At 39.5% G+C, this 18,522-nt stretch overlaps 1 protein-coding gene across 6 annotated transcripts in view; it reads left to right on the top strand.

The window, feature by feature from the left end:
• MLIP (muscular LMNA interacting protein) overlaps positions 1-18,522 on the top strand; it is a 78,250-nt gene that overhangs the window by 47,649 nt on the left and 12,079 nt on the right. For 3 of the 6 annotated variants that reach the window (XM_070932935.1, XM_070932930.1, XM_070932934.1), the window contains 7 exons: positions 1,787-1,852; positions 4,034-4,117; positions 4,214-4,273; positions 9,070-9,114; positions 11,649-11,693; positions 14,045-14,104; positions 14,624-14,752. In XM_070932935.1, the coding sequence (XP_070789036.1) occupies positions 1,787-1,852; positions 4,034-4,117; positions 4,214-4,273; positions 9,070-9,114; positions 11,649-11,693; positions 14,045-14,104; positions 14,624-14,752 (489 nt within the window). The remainder of the gene's footprint in view (positions 1-1,786; positions 1,853-4,033; positions 4,118-4,213; positions 4,274-9,069; positions 9,115-11,648; positions 11,694-14,044; positions 14,105-14,623; positions 14,753-18,522) is intronic. The other 3 variants (XM_070932931.1, XM_070932933.1, XM_070932932.1) reach the window with 3 other exon arrangements.

Genomic DNA, 18,522 nt, shown 5'->3' with positions numbered 1-18,522 from the left:
GTCTGGGATCTCCCCTGTGGCCCAACCCAAAAGAAACACGGAGGGTGTTCCCAACTTGAAGGGGCATATTTGCAACATCCATAAGTGATCATTAGAATTTGGACAAATTCATCTCTGACCACATTGATAAAACATGCTAAATCATATCCATGGTAAACAGAAAGGAAACACTCTTTTAAAACTGGAAGGTTTAAATACAATTTATGCCTCTACTAAATGCTTCTGCTTTAGTTTGACCTGGGAAATGAGACAGAGGCCGAGACCACAACATAAGAAATGGTTATTTGCACATATTTGTGTTGAAGTTGTGACGATGAGCTTTCAGAGTCAGCTGAAATGTATTACAGAAAGCCTTTTTTTCAAATTCAGATTGTAGGCTGATTGATACCGTACCAAATCAAGCCTTCAAATAGGTAAACCAGCAAGCAAAATGGGCAGCTTAACAGTCCCATATAAATAAAACTCTTATGTTGGTTATAACTGTAAAATCAGATGCATTTTTAGCAGCCAAGAAGCCATAATAGTGCACTGGCAAGGCTGACCTGGCAAGTCACCCGTTATGAAAAATGTACTGATGTTTTAGTCAGTACTAGAGGATACAATAGTTTGACTTAGTGTGTGGCATTCCTGTTGTGCTCGGCTAAAATATAGTTCATTGATATTGTATTATGTATGGAACCAGCAAATCATGATTTATGGCTTACTATATTAAGCATAAATCATAGTTCAACAAGCTTGTGAATCCAACATGTGACAAGTAGTTTCCAAAGGAATCAGGAATTTGGTTGCCAGAATGGCCTTTGTTGAGTGTTCCTTAGTCAAAAGCAATATTAGGCAGTTCCGGGGTTCTCAAATGTTGCTATAGGTTTTAGAAAACGGTGCATCTTAATGACCCTGGATCAGTAGTGGAATTCAAATAATTTAACAACCGGTTCTCTGGCCTAATGACCAGCTGGGTAGACGTGGCTCGGTGGTCATGTGACTGTGTGGGCGTGGCGAACTCAACATCGCTCACATCGATAGGCGCTTTGCCTTAGCTGTTACAATGTAATAAGGGTTAACCAGAGAGGCAGTTTCTGTAAGCAGGGCAATAAAGATTAGGCTAGAAACACCACCAGAATGTTTTCTTCCTGCCTTCCTTACAGGATTAGCCCTGTAAAGTGGGAAAAAAACAAAATAAGATGTCTTCCAATAACTGGTTCTCTGAACTGCTTGGAAAGTTAACAACCGGTTCTCCTGAATAGGTGCGAACTGGCTGAATCCCACCACTGCCCTGGATGGGGGGGGGGTCACACTCTTCCAGATGGTGCAATGCTGTTCACTGAAGAATAGGTGGTAGCAATGGCTAGGAGGCCTTTGGCACAATTCTATTTTGTGCACCGGTTGGTGCAGGAGGCACTATTCATGGTTACCTAGTTCTTAGACACCTCTCCTTTGAACAATTACAATGTGCTTTACCTGGAAGTGTCCTTGAAGAGCACTTGGAAACTTCAGATGCTCCAAAATACCTCATCACTTGCAGATTGGACACTTTAAGGTGTACATTTTTAAAGCACCGCTGCTATGGTTCCCATAAATATGTGTGTGTTCAAAAATCAGATGCTTAACCAAGAAAATAAATTGGACAAGAGCTTGTTTTAATTATATTATAATGCTTAGATAGTTGACTATCTGTGATAGTTGAATATGATATGATATAAATTACTTTATCAGATATTACATAAGTGCATTATTATTGTTATTCTTGTCTTGTCTTAATGTCAGAATAATACAAATTCATTCATAGGCACTCGATGAACAAACCAAAGCGGAACTAGAAGTTGAGGACGGAACTCTGGATACCCATTCAGAGGTGACAATTAATTTCTCAGTGTTTAATTGATTCTTATTTAATTCATTTTGTTTTGGCTGTATTGCTTTCTCATCAAATTTCCACATTCAGAATTGAATAGGGAAATAATTGCTTCAGCCTGCACCAGTGGTGAAATCTATTTTTTTTACTACCGGTTCTGTGGATGTGGCTTGGTGGGCGTGGCTTGGTGGGCGTGGCAGGGGAAGGATCCTGCAAAATCTCCATTCGCAGCCCACTCAAGGGGAAGGATACTGCAAAATCTCCATTCCCACCCCACTCTGGGACCAGCCAGAGGTGGTATTTGCCGGTTCTCGAACTACTCAAAATTTCCGCTACTGGTTCTCCAGAACCTGTCAGAACCTGCTGAAACCCACCTCTGACTGAACCTGAGAACCTGCTGGATTTCACCCCTGGCCTGCACCCTGCTCTGGATGTCATGGAGGTGACACACACTGGGCTATGCAATGCTTTGCATCTGAAAGTGAAAAAACTGCTTCAGAGAATGGATTAGTGTTTTCAGAACAACTTGTGCAACTATTTAAAACAACTGCACAATCCTAGGGGAAAAAAAGCCTCCTCCCCTCATCCTCTATCCAGCCAAATCCTATAGGACTCCTTTGATTTCACGGTGAGTTCATATGAGCACTGAAGCACCATTTGGCCTTTTGAAGTGAAAGCACTGCACAACTTTAGAAACACCTAGTAAATAATCTGGTTGGGTAGGAGGAGGGGGAGGAGAGTCCAAAATCAGGTTTGATTGGTCATAGCTTTTCCAATGGATGCATTTTATTAAAAAGCATAAGCTTTAGTGAGCTCCAGCTGTCTTCATCAACTGCATGGATGAGCTACAATGATGTAGGGTTTAAATTGGGATGAACTGGAGTGTGGAGGAGGGGAAAGACAAGACACTTGTGCAGATGCTGGCTGCATGTGTGCAAGATTGCAAGTACCTTATCAATTAGCAAATGCAATGTGTTAAAACCCATTGTGGTTGTTGAGACCTTCTGAAACGGTCTAAAATCTCTTGTTGCACATAAATTCGGCAATCGGCGCTGCTAAAATGGATTTGATTCAAAGCAGCTATTTGAAATCTGGAATGGAGTAATGATCTGAGTCACCTGCAGAGGTGGTGCTGGTTCAGACCGGTTCGGGAGAACCAATAGTACCAACCAGTGGCTGGGCCCATCCACTCACGCTGGAGCTATCCTGTCCTATATAATTGGCATTTTTTTGATGCCGCGCACACTCATGTTTTCGGTTCTGGACGAACCGGTTGTTACAGTATGTGACACCCACCTCTGGTCACGTGGGGTCCACTGTGGAGCCATGGACTGTGCAAACTACCATGTACTTAACGGGATGAAATGCAGAAAGCACACCAACAAGGGATCTCCTTGGCTTTCATTTTTCTTGGTGGGAAACTCATATGGCAAGTTGAAGGGGGGGGGAAATGTTTAGCTAGTTGAAAGTTGAAATAAGAGACTTAAGTCTTCAGCTTTCCAAGTTCTGCATAGCACCACCCAGTCTTTATGTTTTGAGAAAGGGCACCATCAAGAGAAGAATGCCAAAGAGATTTCCAGAGTACCAGGAGCGTTCAGTTTGGGTTGCAAAACTCTTTTGACCACTAAGCAGAAAGAAAGAGATACCAAAAATCTAGGCGCCATCTAGTGATCATCCAAAGTCATGCAGTACAGATCAAATAACTCATCTCCTTGACTTACAACCATTTGTTTAACAACCATTCAAAGTTTTAACGGCACTGAAAAAAACTGACTCTTGACCATTTTTTCTACACTTACGACCGTTTCAGCATTCCCATCATCATGTGATCAAAATCATAATATTTGGCAACCGGCTCACATTTATGATGGTTGCAGTGTCCCTTTTGTTTACCTTCTCGCAAGCAAAGTCAATGGGGAAGCCAGACTCACTCAACAACCGTGTTACTAACTTAACCAATGCGGTGGATTCACTTAACAACAGTGGCACGAAAGGTCATAAAATGGGGTAAAACTCACTTCATCTTGCTTACCAATGGAAATTTGGGGCTCAGTTGTGGTTGTAAGTCAAGGACCATCTGCTGCAGTAGGTCCTGTGGGAAAGAAGCGGTGCTAACAAGACATTTAACCTCTGGAGTTGAGAATCAGAGGAAATCACTTTCTCTCTTTAAAAATCCCATAGATGTGCTCGCCTGCCCAACTCAGGCAACAAACGGAAGAACTTTGTGCTGCTATTGATGAAGTCTTGCAAGAGCCTTCAGCCAGGGTATGCTAATGTCTAAAGCCACTTGCTTGCTTGTTTGGGTTGCTTCCTTTCACCTTCTGTATTTGAACACCTGTTCTTTTCAATCCATTCTTTCAGCGCCGATGTAATTCCTCTCCAGGCTCCCTGAAGAGCGTACTCGATTCAAATACGAGCAAAGTAAGTGAATAAGAATGCTAATGAAAATGAGCCACAGTGGCACAGTGGTTAGAGTGCAGTAGAATAGAATAGAATAGAATAGAATAGAATAGAATAGAATAGAATAGAATAGAATAGAATAGTTTATTGGCCAAGTGTGATTGGACACACAAGGAATTTGTCTTGGTGCATATTTATTTATTTATTTATTTATTTATTTATTTATTTATTTATTTATTTATTTATTTATTTATTTGCCGCCCTTCTCCCATAGGACTCAGGGCGGCTTACAAAAACAAAACAAAGAATTACATAAACAATTAAAATCAATTTAAAATTAAATTAAAATCAATTAAAAATTATTAAAATTATTTGAAGTCACCCCTACGGATTCAGGATTTGGTGAAAAAGCTACGTCTTCAATTTGCGGTGGAAGGAAAGGAGGTCCGGAGCTGTCCTGAGGCCGGTGGGCAGCCCATTGCAGAGGGTCGGCACTCCCACCGAGAATGCTCTCCCCCTGGGGGCCACCAGCCGACATTGTCTGGCTGACAGCACCCTGAGGAGGCCCGCTCTGTGTGAGCACATCAGACGGTGGGAGGAAGGCAAGAGATGCTCTCAGTGTATAAAAGAAAAGATACGTTCATCAAGAATCATAAGGTACAACACTTAATGATAGTCATAGGGTACAAATAAGCAATCAGGAAACAATATCAATATAAATCATAAGGATACAAGCAACAAAGTTACAGTCATACAGTCATAAGTGGGAGGAGATGGGAGGTGGGAACGATGAGAAGATTACTAGTAATGCAGACTTAGGAAATAGTTTGACAGTGTTGATGGAATTATTTGTTTAGCAGAGTGATGGCGTTCGGGAAAAAACTGTTCTTGTGTCTAGTTGTTCTGGTGTGCAGTGCTCTATAACGTCGTTTTGAGGGTAGGAGTTGAAACAGTTTATGTCCAGGATGCAAGGGGTCTGTAAATATTTTCATAGCCCTCTTTTTGACCCGTGCAGTATACAGGTCCTCAATGGAAGGCAGGTTGGTAGCAATTGTTTTTTCTGCAGTTCTAATTATCCTCTGAAGTCTGTGTCTGTCTTGTTGGGTTGCAGAACCAAACCAGAGTTATAGAAGTACTGCAGGCTACTTCTGCTACTTGCCGGCTGCCTGCAATTTGGCAATTCAAATCTCACCAGGCTCAAGGTTGACTCAGCCTTCCGTCCTTCCGAGGTCGGTAAAATGAGGACCCAAATTGTTTGGGGGCAATATGCTGACTCTGTAAACAGCTTAGAGAGGGCTGTTAAGCACTGTAAAGTGGTATATAAGTCTAAGTGCTATTGCTAATGAAAATCCTCCCCTTTCCCCCCAAAATGTCTCAATAATATTTTTTTGTTGCTGTTGTTGAAACAGGGATGTGAACATGACTATTAAAATTAAGTAGTAAAAAGGGAGATGTAAATCCTGGTGTTCCAACATCCCCCCTGCTTTTGTTTTGATGCTGCATTCAATCACTTGCCTACAGTATTTCCCCTACAGATACAGATACAAAATACTTTGGTAACTTCAGGGGTGGGATTCAGCTGGCTTGGACAGTTTCAGGCGAACCTGTAGCTTGAACAATCAGCTGGGAGCGAACTGGTTCTCTCTGACAATCAGGTGGGCCCGCCCCTGTGCTTTACTTACCTTTATCCTCTCAGCTGTTTCGTGCAGCGGAGCGGATTGCTGCATCTCAGCTGTGTTACTCTGCAGAAGTAACGTGAAAGGTTAGTTTTGTTAAAACTGCGCACATGCGTATAGTGTAAAGCAGGTGCATGTGAAACACACAATCACCGAACCGGTTGTTAAACTGGCAGGATCCCACCACTGGGTAACTTACATTCCAGGCAGTCAGGCAATAGCATGATGAATGTGGAAGAACAATCTTTTTCTTCTGTCTGAGTTGTGGGTTGTCTAGCCAGAGGATAATTACCATGCTGCATGTATCTATTTTCTATGGAGAAACCGGTAGCAAAAATCCCTGCCCCCCCCACACTCCCCCATGCCCGGCTGAGCCACACAACTTATCAGAGGCTTTTTTTATTATTATTTTTAAAAGCATTTTTTCTACAACCTCTTCGGCTGAAAAAATGCTTTTAAAAGTAAAAAAAAAAGCCTCTGATGATCGCGCGGCTCAGCTGGGATCATCAGAGACTTTTAAAAGCATTTTTACTACAACCTCTTTGGCCGAAGAGGTTGTAGAAAAATGTTTTTAAAAGAAAAAAAAGCCTCTGACGATCAGGCAACTCAGCTGGGATCGTCAGAGGCTTTTAAAAGCATTTTTTTACAACCTCTTTGGCTAAAGAGGTTGTAGAAAAAATGGTTTTAAAAGTAAAAAAAAAAAAGAGTTGGCCATGCCCACCCAGTCACATTACCTCCCCCCCCCCAAGCCATGCCCACAGAACCGGCAGTAACAAATTTTACATTTCACCACTGGGTAGAAGCTCCTTTAATGAATTGGTGGTTATTATCATGTTTGGTAAACTCAATTTGATATCGTCCAGGTCCTATATTGAGTTCATTACCTCCTCCTGAGAACGCATAGTAAGGGGTGCATTGAGTCAAATTTCTCTCCCTCCTTCAGCCTGATGGATTTTTTCCTCCAAAGAATAAATGTTATCAGCAACCTTCCTGGATCTACCTTCCTGTTACACCTTGGCAAGCTTCCCAGGAGTCAGGAGTGGCAGGAACAGATATTTTAAAATACTCCAGTTGGCATAATCCCAAAGTTCCGTAGAAAAAGCTTAAGAGCATTTGGGGTAATACGAGTTGTTGAAACAACAGCACAAGCCTCTTAAAACCTTGGCGGTGTGGGAAGCCTTGTTATCTCCATTAATTCTGTCAGTGTTCTTTTACACCTAAGTAACTATGACAGATTTCAGGACAGGCTTTTTCTTTGACTATTTATGTGGATCATTTCTATATACAGCTAGTCCTCGACTTACAACAGTTCATTTAGTGACCATTAAAATCACAACAGCGCTGAAAAAAAAGGTGACTTATGACATTTTTCATAGTTACGGCCTTAGCAGCATCCCCACAGTGAGGTGATCAAAATTCAGATGCTTGGCAACTGGTTCATATTAATGATGGTTGCAGTATCCTGGGGTCACGTGATCACCTTCTACAACCTTCTGACAGTCAATGGGGAGGCCAGATTCACTTCACAACTGAGGCAAGAAAGGTCATAAAATGGGGCAAAATTCACTTAACAAATGTCTCACTTAACAAATAAAATTTTGGGCTCAGTTGTGGCCGTAAGTCAAGGACTACCTGTAATAACAAGATTTTTTTTTCAGTTGTAGTACTTATGTTTCAAATGGCCCTTCAGTGCCAAGCTTTGAATTGTCTTTACCATATTGTATTTCACTGTGTGTTTGTGTGTGTGTGTGTTTGTGTGTTCTGCCCTGTATTGACATTCTCACCACCTCCTTTACAAAGCCAGAGAATCCTTCTTCTCCTAGCCTTTTTATTTCTTCTAGCTTTTTGTTGGCCTCTGACAGTTGATCAATATATAGATATGACCTTGTGGGACATAAGCAGGCGGTTATTTTGCAACTGAGGACAGTTCTCTGTTCACCTCTAATAGGTTGGAATCCAGTTCATCCGTCTCAGATTCCATTCTGACTAAAGTTAAAGTTTGGGGGTTTGGGGAATAAACCACGGAGTCAGGTAGTGCATTCTAGGCATCGACAACTCTGTTACTAAAGTTGTATTTTCTGCAGTCTAGTTTGGATCGGTTTACCATGAGTTTGTATTGTGTCTATTGTGTGCTCTTGTATTGTTTTGGTTGAAGCTGAAGTATTCATTGGCTGATAGGACATTGTAGCAGATGATTTTATGTATGATGCTTAGGTCAGACCAAAGACAGTGAAGTTCTAAGTTGTCTAAACTCAAAATTTCGAGTCTGGTGGCATAAGGTATTTTGGTGCGAGTAGAGGAGTGGAGGACTCTTCTCGTGAAATATCTCTGGACTCGTTCGATTGTATTAATGTCTGATATGCAGTGCGGGTTCCAGACAGATGAGCTGTATTCAAGAATTGGTCTGGCAAAAGTTTTGTATGCCCTAGTTTGCAGTTCAATATTACTGGAGAAGAAGCTACGCAAGATTAGGTTAACAACTCTTAATGCTTTTTTAGCAATGCTGTTACAGTGAGCTCTGGTACTTAGATCATTTGAGATGAGTACTCACCAAGGAGTGAGGGTCGTTTGCCCAGCTTGTATTTTGTGTTCCGATTTTTTTTGCCAATGTGTAAGACATTACTTATCAGGGGATGAGAGCTTGTCAGAATCACAGTCAAATAAGATATGGTACTTATCAACCGTTGATTTAAGAGGTAGGGTAGGCTTACATACCTCCCCTTTTTTTTTGTAGCTAGAGAGTCCTGTTTTTCGGTTGCTTATCTTTTTTCAGTTCGGAGGTTTTTCTACAACGAGTTTTGGTGCAGCTCTTTGTAGCTAGTTGCCTTTGTCACATTACTATTCTTACTTCCTCCAAATATGTTAGTGTTTTGGGTCCCTTGTATACTTAATAAAACTCATAAAACTTTAAAAACAGCATAACAGCAAGATGGGAATAAGAGAAATGCGTTAAAAGATGAGTTAAGAGATAGGTTTGTTCAAGCAGTTTACTCTAATTCAATGCACAGCTTCCTTACTGTCTTTGCTGTTGGGTGGGAGTGAAAAACAAATTCCAGCAGTGCCCAAATTTAGCAAAAAAAAAAAAAAAGTTTCTGCATAATGCCAAATTGTTCTAACGCGAAGTTGTTGTATTCCTTGCAGATGTCTACTGTTCCACAGAGGCCAGCTGGTCGGGAAACCAAATATGTAAGTATCTTCATAATATGGTCTTCACATCTGTTTTTAATAGCAGGACAGACTCCACCTTTGAGGGGACTTCTGAGCAATGGTACAGAATTCTGCCTCCAATAATTGAATAATTAAAGTGAGTCTCCGAAAAACTGTGGTTTAGGCTGAGACTTTACAGAGCTGGGAATAGTGTTTCTTTCTCTTTCTCTTTTCATTCTGAATTAAGCACTGATCAAAGCTTCTTGCGATTTTGTTAGAGGCAAGAATGCTGCATTCAAATTGACATTGTGAGTTACGATTGCGATCATTTTTGCTTCTGAATGACAGAAATCCATTTCCGAGGAATGAAGAATGTGCACATTTTGGAAAGCACTGGGTTTTATTCATTTCTATCCCAGCAGCTGTCAGCATAAATTTCTGTGGAGGAGACATGCTCAAACAAAGTTGGATTTTCTTCCACTTCATTTTAATAAGGATAAATAAAAGGATAGAAAATGCATTTTCCCTTATGTCAATAACAAACTGTTGAAAAACAAGGTGAAAAAAAATCAATATAAATAAATAAATGTTTTAATTTCTCTTTGATGTACTTTGTATTAGATATAGTAAAGAGTTTCATTAGGGCTACCACAAAAATCTAGAACCAGACCTGCAAAAATCCAGATACCAGCAAAAAACACGCAGAAAACTCAATTTGCTGTCCTAGAGTGGTTGACTGAAATTTTGCACCACAGAAACAGTTATCCTAATTTTATATTAAAGCTTTGTAGTGAAAGTTTACTTAGTAAATGATTGATAGGGAGCAACTAAGAGAAACTCTAGGAAGTATGCCATTTGTGACAATGCCATCTCCTGCAGTCATCAGGAGTCAATGTGAATAGCAAGAAAGTTAAGAGAAAAGAATCTATAGTATTGATTATATGTCATCAAGTCAGTATCGACTCTTACCAACTTTTTCCAGGATGGCATAATGATTATAAACCTACTAAAATCCATCTTTATTTCATACTTCTGCACGATATGATTAATATTCATCTGTGTTCCTATGCTTATTTTCAAGAAATATACCGTAATTTAATCAATAGTCTAGCAAGATAGTTTTATTGGAGCAAAGTATAGAACTATTGATTCTTTTGTCATCTACATAAGCACTCGAGTGCTTATGGTAAGGTGAGTTAAAACAGAAAATCATATATGCTGTAGGAACAATCACTCTTTTGTGATTGTTCAAAATTATAACAGCACTTAACAAGGAGATTTATGACTGGTTCTCATAACCGCAACCATTGCAGCATCCCTGTGGTTTGATAATTGCAATTGTGTATAATTACAATGGTCACAGTGTCTCACAGTTACATGATTGCCATTTGCAAACTTTGCTGCTGGCTTCTGACAAGTTAGGTCAATGGGGAAGATGGTAGGAAGTCGCAAATAATGATCATGAAACATTGTGCTTAATAACCATGCAGGATTCACTGAATGATGACAGCTGGAACTGCCACAACTGTCATTGTGAGTTGGCAGGATCATGCAATACCACATTTTATGACCAGGTCAATTAGAAATGGAGTTGCCAGTCCCAATTACCATTGTTATGTGAAGACTATTTCAAGAGAGGTTAATGTTCCATATTTAGGTAACATCAGAAAATCCAGCATACATGCATTATTAATTTTATAACAAGATTTCTTATTCATATCTTTACACCAAATGTGGTCTTCACATTCAAGCAGTGGGCACTCTCAAAATAGAGGGATTTCTGTTGTAAAAAGAACCTCATAGTCATCCTATTTATAATCTGGCTTCTTGATTTTTCTGATGGACAGTTCCAAGGAGAAACCATAATAGCTGATTTATTTTATTCTATATAGCTTAGTCAATAAAAGCGAAAACAGAGAAATAATGAACTTTGGTCCGCCCATGTTATGCCAGTCCTCTGTGATCAGTTACCAGCATGAAACTGATTATTCTGTCACTCGGCTGAAATATTATCACTATCATTGTGTAAGACATGTGCAATTATAGGTTATTTGCTATAAATGTGGACGCTTCTATTGAATAGATTTCATTGGTAGTATGACTATAATCAAAATACTGAGTACATACTGTGAATACCATATTTTTCAGTATATAAGACGCACCTTTTTACCCCCAAAAAGGGGGTGAAAATCTGGGTGCATCTTATACTCCAGTGCGTCTTATACACCAAAAAATACGGTACTTTAGATTGCTAGTGAGCATACTTTTTTTTAGCACCTTTTCCTCTTTGCTTACATCTCAAGTGGTTCTACAATATGATGATGCTTTTTGTTTGTTTATATTAAAAAAGGAAAGAAAGAACAGCTGGCCCCTCAGTTCATTTTCTGCTTGAAAATCACCCGTTTATAGCTTTTTCTCAAAACAAAAGAAATGCTCAAACCAAGTCAAAAGAAAACCCCCCGACAAAGATGGGCACAGAAGTGTCTACCATTGAATTTTCTCTTCTTAATATAAGTAACTCTCCCTGATCTGATTCTTTTCACTGAGCTAATATTGTACACATTTTGTTCCAGGCCAACCTCTACTTAACGGCTCCTGCAGTGACTGAGACACATAAGGTACATTTCTAGTTCACTATTATCCTCTTCAGAATATTAATTAGGTTGAGTGACTGAGTGAATCACATTCTCAGACTCCATGTGATTTGAATAAAAATTCCACATAAATACAAAACGGTGGCAGACCCAACAAAGAATTATAACTATTTTGAAAAAGTCCTGGGGAAATATTTCTCTTAATATCAGAACTCTCTTAAGAAAGAATGTGCCAAGTCAAAAGGAAATAATCTGTCTCTGCTGGAAACTATATGCCTAGCTATATGTGTAGAGCCATCCCTAATTAAGAAAAGATTGGACAACCATTTATCTGAAATGGTATAGGGTCTTTTGCTTGAGCAGGGGGTTGGACTAGAACCATGATGGCGAACCTATGGCACGGATGCCACAGATGGCACGTGGAGCCATATTGGTGGGCACACGAGCTCAGTTCCAGCCAGCTGATTTTCGGGCCTTCTAGGCCCACCGGAAGTCAGGAAACACACTGTTTCCGGCCTCCTGAAGGCTTCTGGGGGCGGGGTGAGGAAGGCCATTTTCACCCTCCCAAGGCTCCTAGAAAGGCTCTGCAGCCTGGGGAGAGTGAAAAACGGGCCTACCGGGCTCACCATGGCATCAAGTGCCAAAAGCAGGGGAAGTGCGGGGGGTCATACGTGCAGGGGCAGGGCGCATAGAATTATGGATGTGGGCATGCATGCGACCCCCCCCCCCCGCACTCCCCCTGCTTTTGGCACGTAATGACAAAAAGGTTAGCCATCACTGGACTAGAAGATCTCCAAGATCTCTTCCAATTCTGTTATTTTGTATTATTTTACCTGATATGTGAAGCTTTCCATTTTTAATGTGTGCTAAGAGCTGTACTGGTTTGGTTCCAACAGAGATCTGCACTCTTGTGACATTTTTGTGCTGAAATCCAATTCCAGTGCTCTCCCTCACACCCCAAAACTCATACATACATGTTCTGCACTGTATATCTTAAATAACTGCTTTTGATGGAGGAAAAAAGGGATCCTGTGATACTTTTTCGCTAGCAATCTTTAACAGGCCATCCCTAAGTGTGGCAGTGCAATAAACTTGGGCCATCACCGTGTGGTATAGTGGGGTGGGCAACCTATGGTACTAAGGCCATTTAGATATTTTTATCACTGAAAGTTCCAATCTGAGTCGGTCACCGGGACCAAAGACTTATACTTGCAAGACTTATTCTTTCGGCTCGTGCCAAAGTTATCATTAGATAACTTCTCTCTTTCCAGAATATGTGATGATGGGCTCCAGCCTGCGCCCAAATTCTGCCAAGCAGTGACCAACTCAGATTGGAATCCTGCAAAATTATCCTGGGACACATATACTTGCCTTCATGTGCTTTTTGTCACTCTTGATCACCCCTGCCCCCCAACCATGATAGTTATGATAGCTATGGTAACAAAAACTCTAGCAGAAGCCCTAACACGTGTATATTGCAAGCAAAACAAAACTCCCACAGGTGTGATACAGGGGTGGGTTCTACTTACCTTTACTACCGGTTCGCAATGGGGCAGCGCATGTGCAGAAGCTTCCTGATGACATAGGGGTCGGTGGGCGGAGCCTCCTGCCAGTTTTACTACTGGTTCTTGCGAACTGGTCTGAACTGGGGGCAACCCACCAATGGTGTGATAAGGCCTCATTCTCATGGTAGAGTTTAAAAACTAAAGTATGGTTTTTGGAAACAAAACCCATTGTCCTTCACTTCCTATCCAATTGTATTCTCCTCTGTTGCACTGCTGGATGATATTTTGAGGTACAAATAAGGGCCATCTTGGGGGTAGAGAGAAACACTCAGGTTCCAGACGCTTCTGTTGATATAAACAGTCACAAAAGACAAACCTTTTAAAAGACTGAAATGGATGTTTTGTTAAAAGAAGAAAAGACAGAACAGTGTTTTTCTTTTTAAATTTGGGGATTAGAAAGAGTTAAAGACTGAGAGGGAAAGAGCAAGATGGCAAATATTTGATAGAAAGAAGGACAGAGACTATTTTCTTTTTTTCCCAACTTCTTTTGTTTCCTACTTTTATTTTTTATTTTGCATGCTTTTATTGTATTGTAAAATTCTAATTAGAGAGATAGAGACAAGCTCTCATGTTTTAAGGATTGTATTCGTTATCTTTCCCATAAATTGCTGAGCACATTGTAAGCCGCCCTGAGTCTTCGGAGAAGGGCGGCATATAAATCAAATTAAAATAAATAAAATAAATAAATTAATTAATAGTTCTGACCTAGCCTCTTTTGAATGCTCAGGCCATCAGTGGTAGCCCCTGCATGATACATGGAAGGACCATTATAGCTATTACATATTTCATTTTACTTTATTTATTCATTAGATGTATATCCCGCCTTTCCTCCAGGAGCTGAAGGAGGCATACCTCCAACAACCCTGTGAGGTAGGTCTGGCTGAGGGATAGAGATGAGCTAAAAGTAAGTCATGCATTAGGTTTTCATGGTTGAGGGTGGACTTGAACTTGGATCTCCCCAGTTAAAGCCCAATCAGTTAACCATTATGCTACACTGAAGCTTCTCAGGTCTAAGTTGCTTTGTTTTCAGTGCCAGCATAGAAGGTGGCATGTGCCAGTATGTGGTTTACCATATAGGAAAAATGAACATGCCGGTTTGAGGACTTCCATGACCTGAACCACTGATGAAGAATGTGAAAGGCGGAAGCATTCTGGCTAGTATTTTTGCTTTTTGGCACATGATCTCAAAAATCTAGATTAGAACTTCTTGCCTAGTAGACCAAACTCTCTGTACTATATATCATCTCTGTTAAAGTTGGCACAGATATTTTTTTTTCTGTACCATGCATTGGAAACATTCTTCTATGCTTTATCATTAGTTCAAACATTATATATTTGTCATTCTGGTATATGACTTATTTTATATTTCTGTTCTTTTTTCATTACTAGACAAAGCCTGGGGTAATCCGACCAACTACTGTAAAAGCAAAAATAATAATGAAAGAAGAAGAAGAACCTGTCCAGCCAAACCCATTCAGAAAATATTTGGAAGAAAGAAATGATCTTCAGACCGAACAGGTAAAGTTTTCCCCTTCCTTTCCTAATTCTGCATCCTTTATCGGGATTTCCTTTCTGCATGGACCTTCGCAGAGGAGTTGGTCCAGGGCTTCTCTTGGTGGGCATTTAATAGAGGTGCAAATAACATAATTGCACAGTGGCTATTTTCCTTCATGTTTGTTCTTCCTGGATTCTTTGCAGAGTTCACTTGTTTTGCACTGCCCCTGCCTAGTTCTCACAGCAACACTATCAGTGCATGATGTAATGAAGGTTTTTGTCTACCAGCTGGCTTGCCTTAGAGCCCTGTCCTGATTTAGGCTGTGAGGGAGCGTTTGTCCCAAGGCCATCCAGGCAGCTTCTGGGCTTTAGGGAGGACTAGCACATGACTGTCCCCGTTCCTACTTCAGCACCTGGCTCTCTGAATAACCTATGAGCAAGATGTTAGAAAAAAGAAGTTAAAAACACATGGCACAAGGTAGTCCCCTTTCTGTTGTGTGGCTGCACATTTCCTATTCCCCAGCATCCTCTAGTAAGGGTGAGGTCTATGTGAGCAGAAAACAAATGGTTTCTTTCCTTCTCTGACCCATCCAGAGGTCCTCTGACTATTTGGACTGTCTTTCTGAAAGAGGCTCAGCCTCCAGATTCTGTGATAATTTTTTCTCAAAACAGCCAAATTTCACAGGGTTATTATCTGAATAACATGCAAAGATATTCACATAGGGTTAGGGTTAGAGAAAAAAAGAGGAAAAGATGTAAGTGCAATAAGTAAACATAAAAAATAAACTTAAAAAATAAATCCAGCAGTGGAGGACTGAACCAAATGTTCTTTTCAAAAGATATCAATCCACACCTGTATACTAAAATGCCCTTGGATGCTAGTGCAGGACTTAAAAAGATAACACTAACCATAACAATACTTGGACTCAAACATATACTTTTACAGTTTGCTCTAGTCAAAATAACATAAAATACAATGGGACTTTAACCACAATTACCATTATGATTTAAGCTTTCATTCACTTCTCTATCGTATACACAAAGTGTGCTGGAAAGCTGATGAAATAAGTAGATACTAACTGCACTCACTAAAAATGTTTAGAATTGCTATTTGAGATAGGCTTAATCTCACAGGGCCAGCTTGGTGCCACTGAATTAGGGCATTTAAAAACTCTGGTTTGTGCTGCTCTCAGGACAAACGAAAAAGATGCCAAATAATTAAACCTTTGCCTGTCAGAGATTTGTTGAACCCCTTTTTGTCAAAGGAGAACTTCTCTGACCCTAACTTTCAACTACTGTAGAGATTAGAAGCTTGTTTCTGTCTCCCTCTCACAAGTAGTACTAGGGGACAATTGACAGCTCTCCTAAAAACATGAAATGGCACATTTTTTGTTTCTCTATCTGAGCTGTTCATTCCAGCCTCTATGTGTGGAATAAGGTGGGCTTATTATAAACTGGTATTTAAGGTTATCAGTTGTAAACGACATTGAAAAGAAGTTGAGTCATGGAAATTAGATTTCTTTTCATTTTGGGTTCAAATATTTCACTGTTTATCCTGAAGAAGCTACTTGGATAAGCAGAGAAACATTTCAAACAAGCAAACAAAAAGTACAGTTGCCATGACTCAACTTCTAAACAATTCTACCTGGATGACTGAGAATCTTCTTAAACAGTTCAGCTGAAAGTGTAAATCGTCCAAGTAAATAAGAGAGGAGTCTCAGGACAGAGTCAGTTTTTTCTGAGACAATATTATAGTCAGACAGATTTGTATTTGTATACTGACTTAAATAGTTTACAAGTTAAAACATTTCCTAAAAATGCTGCAAGCTAATCCAAGATAACAGTGCAATTGTAACAATAATGTGTGACAAAAACTCCGTAGATTTCCATATAAATCAGGGATGTCAAACTCGCGTCGTCACGGCGGCATCACATAACTTTTTCCCCCTTCGCTAAACTAGGCGTGGGCGTGGCCAGCACTTTGTCACACATTATTGTTACAATTTCACTGTTATCTTAGATTAGTTTGCAGCATTTTTAGGAAAGATTGCTTTTTTTCAGCCTCATTGAAATAGCCGGGTTTTATCTTAATTATACAGTTGAGTAACTTACTTTTTTCCTCTTGCTTGTTCAAATGCCTGAGCTAACCAGCCAAAATTGCACTGTGTACTTTTCTACCACTAGGGAGCGAGATTTGCTGAGCAAAATGACCATTATGGTCTATCTAATTCAGACAAGCATTTTTCGTTGCTTTTCATATCTTAATTTTGAAGATTACTGTTTGAAGATTCTGCAAGAAATCCTGTTAATACAAACTAGCCGTGTAAAATTACAATCAGTTTTTAAAATCAGTTTCATTTCAAGTTAAGTTTAAAGCAGCTTTTCCATAGAACTGGCTTGGATTAGCTTCCATCAGTTAAGAGACAGGTGGCCTTGGGCAAGCCATCTTCGTAAAAAGTATAATATCAACAGTGGTGGGTTGCCCCCGGTTTGCACCGGTTCTATAGAACCGGTAGTAAAACTGCAGGAGGCTCCTCCCACCGACTCTGACATCATCAAAACGATTCTGCGCATGCGCGGCCCCGCTGCGAACCGGTAGTAAAGGTAAGTAGAACCCACCCCTGAATATCAAGCTTTGAATATTTCCAGTCTGAAATACTGAATTCATCTGCAGGAGATTATCTGTCCCCAGTCAAAAAACAGTCAGCATGAAATGTCAATAATAGATAGGCAGTTAACAACACTTTTTATTGCCTTCACATCTAACTTCTCCATTTAATTTTTGCAAAATGTTTTATCTCATGTTGCTATTTCAGAAGAACATCCAAGTGCATAATAAACTTAAAATCAGTTTCTGAAAACACCGGCGTTTTGAAATGCAAAAATATTATAATTGAGTATGAGTTTTTCATCTTTAATCTTTCTTAGGGGGAATCATTTTTAATCCTTTTGTGTAAATATAGCATTATACTATTTTTAAGAAAATTGTGTTAAATTATTTTAAAATAATAACATTAATATGTAGAGTTGAAATGTTCCCCTGCTTCCCAATCAAATCCAATTACATAAGGATGAAACAGTTTGTCTTAAATGTGCAAGGCAAATTAATCTTTGTTTAATTTTTTTAAAAAATCATGATTTTTTTTTAAAGAAGCAAACAAACAGGCAAAAGGAGAAAAGAAATAAAATAAAGATTGGCACAGAAATACAGTGTCTTTCACTGGACAAAAGAATGACCAAAAGACTAGTGTTGAATGTGTATTTGATTAGAAATTAACCATAAAAAATTAAATTCCATTTGACAATCATATTGTTTAGCAATGTTAGAATTTAAATCTCTGAGTTAAATGCCCAAATCTCCACTATTTGTTGTTTAAGAATATAAAGAAAAGAGAAAGAAAAGAAAATATTATTAAAAACAGTGCAAATATCTATTAGTTTCTAACTGCTCCTTTATAAGTGCACCTGCAGTTTATGCCAATAAGCAAATTAATTTTTGAAGAGGAGAATCCTTAAACTAGGAAAATAAGAAACTCAAGAAAATTAAAATTCCTCCAATTTTTGTTGCTATGTTTTCCCCCCTATTAGCCAGTGATTACATTGTCAAGTGATCCTATTCTGCTTTGGATTTAAGATGACTCTGATGCTATTTTTTTCTCAAAGGCGGGATTATTATTTCAAAAGATAAGAGATAATCTCTTGTCCAATTAAAAAAACCCGGAAGTAAATATTGTCTCCTGTTTAATACCCCAATTAATTTGTTCTGCAAGAGTAGCATCATCAGGGATAGATGC

Source organism: Pituophis catenifer, unplaced genomic scaffold (assembly GCF_029215685.1).
Source record: "Pituophis catenifer annectens isolate HBS135680 unplaced genomic scaffold, rPitCat1.0.hap2 SCAF_1, whole genome shotgun sequence".
In the NCBI taxonomy this organism is placed as follows: domain Eukaryota; kingdom Metazoa; phylum Chordata; class Lepidosauria; order Squamata; family Colubridae; genus Pituophis; species Pituophis catenifer.
Note: the sequence above shows the minus strand (reverse complement) of the source record. Positions and strands in the feature narration are given on the sequence as shown.